Genomic DNA, 11308 nt, shown 5'->3' on the forward strand with positions numbered 1-11308 from the left:
CAGAGTCTTTTTGCATTTGTGTTTGTTCAAGACAACAATTACTGTTGTCTTGAAAATAAGGGAACACATCTCAAATATTTGTGTCCATTAAGTAGAAAATGGTTAGCAAAATAACATTGGATATTAAAATATTCTAGAAAATGTTAATCTACACTGACTTCTAAGAAAAAAAATTCCCTCAAAAGGAAAAAGAGACCATGGTCATTTTTGCTTCTAGTTCTTCCCTGTGAAGTAGCCCTCAGCCTGATAACACAGTATGGAATTTAGTCTGCATCCTTCTCATACTTTAGAGCAAAGCAGCATTCCAAAGTACTTCACAGAATGACTTTCCCCTGTACCTGTCCTAACTGACTTACTTTCAATAACAAAAATTATTTTAATAAGCCAGGATTGCCTTTTAAAGGATTTTGGAATTCCGTTTATTGTTTTTAATACATCCAAGGAAGCCACAGGGATTTTTCAAGTAGCCTGGGAAAGTGAAAGAATGTATGTAGTTCAAGGAAGTCACATTCTTTAAACTCTTCTTCTGAAAGAGATCCGATTCTGAATGAGGAAATTTGCTGTTATTTCAGTGTCTGTAGGTTATGAATATGAGTCTTGCTTGGATCTAACCCTCTGGGAAAAGCGAACTGCCGTTTTGCAAGGTTATGAACTGGATGCCTCCAACATGGGTGGCTGGACATTGGATAAACATCATGTGTTGGATGTTCAGAACGGTAAGGAGTTTCTTCTTGCTAATACCTAAAGCGTAGGGCAGTTGAGTATCCCATTCTAACTTTTCAAATGTTTGATTTGTTATTTTAAAAAAGGAGGTTATGAAATGTTTTCCATATGGTAAATGCTTGGAGATTTACAGTGCATGTCATGTTTCTTCATCCAATGAATACACATGCATTAATAATTTCATCTTAAAGTGTCAGCCTGTGTTTGATATGCTTACCATAAAAAAAAAACAACCCAAAGATGTTGAAATTGTTTTTAAAAATTGAGTGATGCTAAGGAGACGCTGTATCCAAAGCAAATGTAAGTGGCAGCGTTGTCATTGGGTTTAACTGCTTGTATGTTAACAGCATCTTGAACAGTGTTTTCACTTCCAGTTTTCACAATGAGTGAAAATTAAACAGCGGTAAGAAAGATTCCTGCCAAACGAAGAACTCTTCACTCCTAATATTAAACCCATACAGGAGATGTTCCTCGTCATGTCACAGTATCTCCACCCACAGCTGCTCGTGGGGTCAGTTAAGGCCCAGATCCCATCTCTTCAGGAGGATGAGCACTCATTTACCCTCCCGTTTAAATCCTTGCGCAGGATGCTGTGGTCAGCTCAGAACACAGCAGGTGACGAATGATGCTGCCTTGTGTCGGCGAGGGCACTTGTGCACCTCCTTTCAGGACAGAGTCTGAAAGACAGTCCTGAAAGTCTCACTAGTGAGGAAGTTTTCCTTAATTTCAGTGACAAGGTGAGGAACAAAACACATTTAGAAGAACTGTGCCTTGGCGCCAAGGTAAATTTGTCTGATGTGCTACTCAGGAGCTGTGTGGACGGTGCCATGCTAAGGAAACCCCAGCTCAACCCTAAAAAGGAGGAAATCTGGAAAAATCAGGCTGGAAGTGTGTAAGAAAGGTAAAATAAGCAGAGACACATGGCTCAAGGTGGAAGTTGGTTACACTGGGTTTTTATGCAAAGAAGTAATTCAGCAAGAAGAATGTCACTTCTGCAGTGCCTGGTGTCCCTTGGAGGTCTCCTGCTCGTACATGAGCTTATTTTGTGTGATACACTAATCACTACCTAAAGCATTGCTTCTGACTGGTAGAAAAACAAGGTAACCGAATCAAGGGAAAAGGTGTCATTGTACCTAATTTAAAATGTCAGAAAAAGCCCTGTGCAAATTATTGCAAGGTAATCCATCTAAAAGTGTAAAAAGCTATAATTATAAATACATACATGAGATTGATTCTGTTCACAAGGTAAATTGATAGCGGCTTTAAATTACGTTCAAGAGTACATTTGACAAGTAATGACTTTTCAAAGTGACATGCGTCTAATTGAATAAACGAAGTGGAGAGTTGTAATGACAAGGTGGATGAGCTGGAGAAATTTATTCAGAAGAGAGCGCAGACAGTGTTTGTACGGACATGCTGAGCTACTGCAGTAAATAGTCTAATGTACGTCTTTTAGTCTGTGATAATAGAGGAGAAATGTGAAGGACCAATTTTTCAAAGTAATGACAGAATAAATCAGGTGCAGTAGTGCACTGTGCTGACTTGTAGAATTCCTCTGATGAAAATTATAGAACTCAGCTATTTCAGGCAAAATTATGGTGCCATGATTGTCATAAATGATGTAATCATAGGAGAGGGGATTTCGTATACCGTTAATGCATTCTGGCTTTAACTATTCATGAAAAATACGTTCTACCTCTTTTGATTTAGATTACTTATTTAGATTACTTGCCATTAGGTTTCCATAAACCATTTTCATTCTTCCTGATTTTATCATGTATATTGGTTTTACGTTTATAATCTCCTAAATTTTATAACATTAAAAAGTGGTGAAGACACTTAAAACATTTAAAGTGGAAACCAAAGTATTTTTTCTCATATCTTTCAGTATAAAGGGTGCATTATGGGAGTGAGGAAAGAGGAATGCATCTTAAATTTCTTCTAAGCATCTCACAAGAGAAATGTATCCCTCGGCCCCAAACTGCCTTTGAAACTCTGAGCACGCGATCAATAAAACACGCCTCACTCTGAAGCACAAAGTGACATGTGGCTTACGTGGGTTATACCACAGAAAGACGTATTGTGACTTACGGGTGTAACTGTAATAGCTGACCATTTGCAGAGTGCGCCTCAATGGATTCATTGAGAGGTGGAATAATGAGGGTCCCGGCAACATTTTAACACATATAAAGTCCCACTTTTTTTCCTAAGACTGAAGATTTAGCATAAAGCCTGCATTTTTCTTCTCAGATTTCCTATGGAGGCTGTAAGGAAGAAAAATACTGCTGGCACATTGCTTTATCTTCACGAAATTATTGTTCCTTTCATGCCTCAAAGCAGAATTAAGTTTAAGCAGCAGGTTGGCCTGGCACCACATTTTTTTTTGCTGTTTTGACATTTTTAATAACTGCCTATAACTGCATACATGGTATCGAGGCAGACTTTGTTGCCAGAGGTACATTTTTGTTGTGAGAAGAGTAAAGAGTCTTTTATAATGTAAAATTGAGGTGATCTCCAACTTTTTGAAGTAGCTCTTAATATTTAAATTTTTCAAGAGTAATCCACTTCAGATTACATTTGACATCCTTTTCATAATTAGTTACAGTAGGACTTTAGGAATACAAGTTGCAAATAATTTTTTCTTTTTTATAATATGTGCACAGAATTTCATTCCTCTCTGAGGAATTTCAAAACTCTAAAGTTTTAGGAAAACAAACCTAGATTTCATCTAGCACACTTTGCATTTCCTTCAACATGCCAATTTTATTCTTATTTGTAACTATTAAAATTATTTTAAAATAATAACTTGTTTGGGTTTTAAATGCTAGTATATTTAGTGTTTCTACTACGTTTTGTGGACAAGGTAATGCTTTGTTTGTGAGTTAAATATAACTATACATGTTTTAATATAGTTCTGTTACTTTTAGTGAGAAAAATATGATGGTGAAACAACTGAAAGTCCATTAAATTCTATTAACCAACTAAGAGAATACTTAGGATACTTATACATAAATTTCTGTACATACATTCAAAGGTCTTTATAAACTATTTTTCTGTTTGTATTTGTCGGTTTGGTTTTTTTAATTATTTGCCAGGAATCCTCTACAAAGGAAATGGTGAAAATCAATTTATATCTCAGCAACCTCCAGTTGTCAGCAGCATTATGGGCAATGGAAGACGACGCAGCATCTCCTGTCCAAGTTGTAATGGTCAAGCTGATGGTAATAAATTACTGGCTCCGGTCGCCTTAGCTTGTGGCATAGATGGCAGTCTCTACGTGGGGGATTTCAACTATGTTCGGCGGATATTCCCATCTGGAAATGTAACTAGTGTTCTGGAGCTAAGGTACGGGGGTTTTCTCATCTCAGACTTTTGGAGTTCTGAATTACTGTTGCAAACTGAAATATGAAACAGGTTTCTGACACTGTGTAAGTTAAGAGTTTCCACATGCTTTTTGGGAACAAAAAACATTGAGTCAAAGCATTTTAAAACGTTTGAAAAAGTATGTAAAATTACAGGGAAAAAAATTGATCCTGGTAAAATATGTTAATGATGCGTATCGAGAATTTAATCTAACTGAAGTGATCATTCTGTTATGAAGAGTTAACCTGTGTAGTCCACATGAGTGCACAAAAGGCGATCATTCACCACTTCACTAATGACAGATGTAAATGTTGCCTTCTTTTCATCTTTTAACATCCTTTCTGAATGTTTTTCTAATGATGTTTTTCTGTTCTTTTTCACTTGCTCCCACCAAGAAATAAAGATTTTAGACATAGGTAAGCATTCCTTAAAGAAGATTTATATTTTTCTAACTGTTCCTTTTTCTTTTTAATAAATGAATGCTTATAATGGAGAACTCATTTCTGAGATATATTACTAGAAAAGAGGAGTATTTTTCAAAAATAATGAGTTCATATGTTTTAGTTATGTCAGCTGTCAGGCTGTATCGTCCTTTCGGATACAAGTTCCTCTTTTCTCATCACTCTCTGTCTGCAGTCAGGCTTCTTTTTATGCTTGTGTATGCCCTCCTTTCCTGTCCCCTCATCTCTGCTCACTCCTATTCCTTGCTGGCAGCACTTCTGCTGATCCTATCAAAACTCACTCATTAATCAGATACCGCAAATATGATGTTAGTGGCATATAAGTAATGAAATTATAGAGATATCAAGTGAGTTCATTTCATTAGCCTTTTGATGTTGAGTCTTTTCAGGCTCACATTTAACAGATTTGTTTCTTTAAAGGTGAACTTCTCTTAATAATGGAAGTTGAAATTGTCCCATAACAACGCAACTTCAGGAGTTCAGATTTTAAAGCACACTAGAATTCATACTACTGGTCATAAAAAAAAAATACCACACGACTAATCATAAAAGCAGTAATAATTAGAAGGGTTGTAGTACAATGTTCATCCATCCTGGCAACACTACAATAGTAGCAAGAACAGAAGAGAAGAAGGTAGATGCTTAAAATTGCTTTGCCACAGCAGCTAGTGCTGATAAGCAGATAAAAACAGAGTTATGCTAAAGTCTTACTGGGTACATGAAACTCTGCAAGACTTGTGGTGGAACTGCTTCAAATATGGCTTAGGAGCCCTACTGGTCCCTTTCTCTCCTTCTTTGCTGCGACTCATTTTCCTTCCTTGTTTTCGAACAAATCCCAGAGTCACATCTCAGTTCTTCTTTTGTTAAATTCACTTTACTTTGGACATACTTGTTTGTGCATAAGGATTTTATGTTTCAAATATGTTAGGCAAAAAATTCTGTTACTAAATAAGGTGTTCCCATCAGTGCTAACTGGAAGCTGATGCACAGTCTAGCTGGTTTTATTTTGTTTTCCAGATGTGACTCAGAGGCAGTCTTTTGTATTTGGTGGTTTTAGGTTTTCACTATTACATTTAGTTTGCATTTGTTCCACTACTTTTAAAAGAATTATATGCCTTGTGGCATCACAAAGTTGTGATTGCAGCTGGAAAAGGCATTGTCTTGGCAAATGTATGGAATATGGAATAATACTTAAAATGGGAACCTGGGATAGGCAAGCGGGATTAGGGAGTGGGTGCGTAACGGGGTTTGTTTTGCAGTGATTTGGTGGTGTTGCCCTCTCCTGTCTCTGGAACAACTGTGCTCACAGGCTTAGCTGCGGTGTTTCAGAAAACCCATCCCTGCATGTAAGAAAAGTTAGTGAGGGAGAACACTGAAGCTTTTCTCCTTTACTCATGCCTACACATGCAGAAGCTCTGGGTAGCAAAATTGCAACCCTACTGCACAAATTAGTGTAACAGCATTTCTGTTGGCCCATATAGTGGCAGCAAAGCGGGGGTTCCTCCTGAGACAGAAGGAGGTGTAGAGGGCTCTGGAAAACTGGCCCTGCAGGAGCAGTGGTGAGCAGGAGGTGTGGGGCCCACGGCGCAGCCTGACACAAGCTACTACGGGCTTGAGTTCTCTCTCCCACCATACAGCATTTTTCCCTCTTAGCCTTAGGGCTTTGCTGCTCAGGGCCTTCCTAAGCCAATCTTTGTGATTAATATGCCCTGGCGGCTTTTCACTCTATTAATTTAGCTGCTTTTTATTTAACACGTGTAAACTCAGGATACACCAAATCCTGTTGCTATCGGCTCCCCAGCTTAAGGACACACTGTGAGACAAAAAGCTGCTTTTGCCTGCATGAAGTCATGACAAGCCCTGTGAAGGAGAGGAAGGGCAAAATGTCCAGTTTCAGTGGCAAGCCCTTCAAACTTCTGAGGAAATTCCTGGAAATTTTCTAGAAATTTCTGGAAAACAACCCTCAACAGACCACTTTGCAGTATATAATTACTAGGTATCAAAACTAAGAAAATCCACTAAAATATGCATTCCCCAAGTAAAACTAATGAACGTGGCTAAATGCTAGTTCAGATCTATTATCTAGTGAGCACCCAACTTTCCTCCCCTATAAACAGTGCTTCAGCATAGAAGGTGATGTGCCTCACACCTCAAGGAGCCTGTACTTTAAATTAAGAGAGACAATGCAGATCAAATTTATCCTCTCATGTACCAGTGACCTAACATTTTTTCAATCTCAAAGCTAAACTGATGTCTTTATACACACTGCTGCCTGTGGGTGATTAATGCTGATAGGCATTCATGGAAGAAGTAATTTTTAGAAGGACTTTGAAGACAGGAAGGTCATTTGTAGGCTATGGTGGTATCCCAAGTCTGTACAGAGCCAGGAAAAAAAAGTTTTAGCAAAACATAAAACCTGCTTCGAAGTTGTATGGTTTAGAAGGCACAGAGTGAATGGAAAAGAGAGGGGGACTGAAGCAGGAAGAGGATTTCCACAGAATTTGTGCATGGAGAGCAATGCAGGTGATCTGCTGGAGAGGGTACAGAGGCGGGCTACCAAGCTGGTAAAGGGCTTAGAATACAGGTCTTAGGAGGAAAGGCTGAGGGGTCCAGGGTTGTTTATCCTAGAGAAGAGGAGATTGAGGGGAGACCTCATCGTTCTCTACAACTACCTGAAGGGAGGTTGTAGAGAGGCCGGGGTTGGTCTGTTCTCCCTTGTGGAGAGTGATAGGACGAGGGGAAATGGATTTAAATTGCACTAGGGGAGGTTCAGGTTAGATATTAGGAAGAATTTCTTTACTGAGAGGGTTGTCAGGCATTAGAACAGGCTGCCCAGGGATGTGGTTGAGTCACCATCCCTGGAAGTATTTAAGAGACGACTAGATGTTGCATTGGGGGACATAGTTTAGTAGGTTGATAGGGCTGGGATAAAGGCTGGACTCGATGATCTTCAAGGTCTCTTCCAGCTGAAACTATTCTATGATTCAATGATTCTATGATTCAATGATTCTATGATTCTATGATTCTGTGATTCTGTGATCTGACAGCTGAAGAATTAGAAGATCAGTATAAGCAAGATAAAAGCAATGGGAAATAAATCATTACAGCTCTGTGCATGTGTGTGCACACTTTAAATTCGAAGCACTTACGATTATTAGGCATAGACAGAACAAGTTAACTTGTAGCCATTTGTCTTTACAAGAGCCCATGTTGATATGCAACTGCATGTTTTGCTGAGCCGCTGACAGCAATTAGGCGATTCTGAATGAGCCAAGAAGTCACTGACTGTGGATTTTATTTCTCTGTGTTTGTTGCTGTTGGTAGAAGGCAGAAGCTTAATATCATTTCAAGCTACAATGAAGTAGAATAAACTGTGCAGCTTTCCAGCTGCTGGCTGCTTATCCCTGTACTGTTTTCGAGATCTGCACAGTGCATATGAATGTTTTCTGGCTAGACAACAAACATGGTTTTTGCTGGACATTTACTCAGTTCCTCAAACTGTACCATGTTCCTGTGAATTAATGTTTCGGTTTTTTCTATCAGCTAAAGCTACCTCAGCTTTTTAACCTTCACTTGAAAAGAAACGCTGAAGTTAAGCTTGTTGTATTATCTCAGAAAGGAGCCAACAGACACCTACATATGACAAGTTGGAGAGCTCATATTGATTTGATAATAATATCCCATGCACTCCCAAACGTTAGGTTTTTTTAATAAAATGAGAAAATAGCCTTAAATTATCAGCTGTGGGGTTTTTTTGTTTTGATGAGGATGCACTACTCATTCTTAGAACTCATCCCAGATATGAAGAGCTTTGTCATTTTTAGAATTAATTAGAACATATAAATGTCCTTATATTTATGAAGAAAACAACTTTAAAATTCTTTTTAGAAAGATGTAAGAAAGGGCTTTATTTTAAATTAAAGTGAAGTAAAATTTAATGGCACGTTTCACATTTTGCAATGTGTTTATATTTGAAGTGTCTGCAAAGTTTCTTAAAAACCAAAGTAATCGTGTAAGTGGGTATAATTTAATTTGCAGGCTGCAGAGGTATAAATAATTTATATGCTACATATTGATAATGTTAAATCATCTCTGTGTAAACTAAGCTTTCAAAAATAATGTTCAACTCTTTAGCACAGTGGCAATAACAGATTTCTAACAGACGTAAATTTAAAGTAAGCCTACATTTGGTTGTATTCATACTTACTCTACAACACTCAGCTCTATAACAGAGCACCTTAAGAGGTGCTAATCACTGTGTATTTGATTTCCTTAGTCTGCTTCACTTGGTTCTTTCATTCTGAACCAACATATTAAAAATCTTAAAACCAAAGAAAATCCTATTTATGCGACACATTTTTTCCCTGTGTTTTTGTAATTGGATAGCTATAAAAATCTGTCCCTGCTAAAAGACATAATTTGTTCACAAGTTGTTCCTGTTGGTCTCTTGTTGCTTTTTCCAAGTGGCAGTACATAAAAATGTGTTACATTAGCACAGTTATGTATTTACCAAACGTGAAGCATAGCATTCTGTGAACAGATGTTTGGCTATCACCAAGACTGGTAGGTCTGTTTAGGCAGCGCTTTTGCAAACATCAGAAGTGGGACTGACTGTTCTGACACTCAGCTTCAATCCGTTAGGAGAGCATCTGAAATTACCTCCTGTATTTACATGACCTTACTTCAGCACTCTGTGCCATAAATTAGGTCAGGAATCCCAACTGCAGTGGGTTAAGTTTCTACATCATAATAGAGCAACCCAAAAGGTACTCTCTAGGGCTGTTTTTTTCACCAGCAGGGGAGAAAAGTCAGTAATTCTCAATTATGTGGCAGCAGTGGAGAGGCAAAATGTACGTTTCTGGGGAAGTGGTTAGCAATATATATTTTCACTGTAATAAAGACTGCACTGGCATAGTTTGCAGTTTTGTGCCAATGTGTACAGTTATTTGAAATATGATTCTGAGTTAAGAAGAGCGGAAAAGCTCCACTCGGTGCTCTGGTCGAGAAGATGACATTTCCTAATGCGTTAAATCATGCGTATCGCGTCTTTGAAAGCAGTGAATTAAACAAATACTTATGAAAGATGTCTTATCTCTTGCCCATGAACTAATAATACAAACTCTGGCTTATCTGTTTATGAATTATACAAACCATGCACCCCAGCAGCCTTACAATAAAACAGATAGGGTGATAACAGCAACAAAGCAAGCAAGGCCTGGGGTCCTGGCGCAAAGTTTGGAACTGGATCAAGGTTCCCAGAAAGCCCAGGAGATTTTTTAGACTTCAGTATTTTGATTTGACTCATTAAAGAGGTGGGAGCTGTATCTAATTACAGAGCACGGAACAGGCCTGTGAGCATCACGGACAAAATGGATCTTCTGTCTAGATTGGACTGACTGCCTGTGACACAGGCAAGAAATGTGAACCGAGAAAGGTTTTGGGACCGTGACCTGTGATGCCTGTGCCTAGAGCTTCACCGTTGGTTTTAACAGTTTATGTATTACTGCATATGAACTGAAGCCTCTTCTTCTTGATCCAGTGTTAGCTGCACTTAATTACAGTATGTGCAATGTATAATTCCCTTTTACAGCAACAACCCAGCTCACAGATACTACCTCGCAACTGACCCCGTGACAGGAGATTTGTACGTTTCTGACACAAACACACGCAGGATTTATCGGCCCAAGTCGCTCACAGGCATGAAAGACCTGACCAAAAATGCTGAGGTAATCGGAGGAACAGGGGAGCAGTGCCTACCATTTGATGAGGCAAGGTGTGGTGATGGAGGCAAGGCGGTGGAGGCAACTCTCATGAGCCCTAAAGGTAAAAAGAGTTATCCCTCCGTAACTTGCAAAATAATATGAAAGTTCAGAGCCGGGGGCGTGGTCGCGTTTAATTACTGAACCCAGCAGTTGGCTCAGAAATGTGGTTTTGAGTAATTTTTTGCAACTGGATAAGCCATTGAGGAAGAGAACTGCAGGGGACCCGGGTTGATTTTTTACGAAATATTTGGCTTGCATGGTTACTGAGAATTTTTAAATGCTCATTTAGATTATGTGTTTGGCAGGCAACGGTGAAGATATAAAATCAGCGTTTCCTTTGGCCCCACTTATCCCATGTTTCAGGTTAACTTAAAATGTAGACCCTTCTCAACACAGAAGAGCAAATGAGATCAACAGCAGATCTCATACTGAATATTGGTTCATTATGCAAAATATGTTTACAAGCTGTATTACTACCTACTGCCCAAGACCATATTTTCTGGCCTTAATTTCCACTAGATACGTACCACTTAATGCCCTTTGGTATGGATAATATATTTACTGCTAGTACAAAAGCCTGATTTTTATTCTCTTCACTAAAGGAATAGCGATCGACAAGAACGGATTAATCTACTTTGTTGATGGGACCATGATCAGAAAAGTGGATCAGAATGGAATAATATCCACTTTGCTTGGCTCCAACGACCTGACCTCAGCACGACCTCTAACCTGTGACACCAGCATGCACATCAGCCAGGTACTTTTTGGCTGCTGCTAATCTGGAAGACTGAGCTGAGGCTAGAAATGCAAATGCATCTTTCTTGCCCCTTAAAGCTAGGTGGAGTGCCTAAGGGATATTGAACAGCAGAATTTGGGGAGAAAGAAACCTGTTCCAAGGGCATGAATGACAGTGTAGTCTCTTAGTTATAAATGCCTCTGTCTTCAATTTTTTTGCCCATAAAGTTCAGTTCAGTTGGGAACAGCAAAACTATCAGCAGG

At 38.8% G+C, this 11308-nt stretch overlaps 1 protein-coding gene across 1 annotated transcript in view; it reads left to right on the forward strand.

Annotated features, from left to right (window-relative positions):
• TENM3 (teneurin transmembrane protein 3) overlaps positions 1–11308 on the forward strand; it is a 64614-nt gene that overhangs the window by 18753 nt on the left and 34553 nt on the right. The window contains exons 7-11 of the mRNA XM_009864707.1: positions 573–716; positions 3819–4068; positions 4482–4502; positions 10138–10370; positions 10912–11066. Of these exons, the coding sequence (XP_009863009.1) occupies positions 573–716; positions 3819–4068; positions 4482–4502; positions 10138–10370; positions 10912–11066 (803 nt within the window). The remainder of the gene's footprint in view (positions 1–572; positions 717–3818; positions 4069–4481; positions 4503–10137; positions 10371–10911; positions 11067–11308) is intronic.

This window comes from Apaloderma vittatum, unplaced genomic scaffold (genome assembly GCF_000703405.1).
Source record: "Apaloderma vittatum isolate BGI_N311 unplaced genomic scaffold, ASM70340v1 scaffold29282, whole genome shotgun sequence".
NCBI lineage: Eukaryota > Metazoa > Chordata > Aves > Trogoniformes > Trogonidae > Apaloderma > Apaloderma vittatum.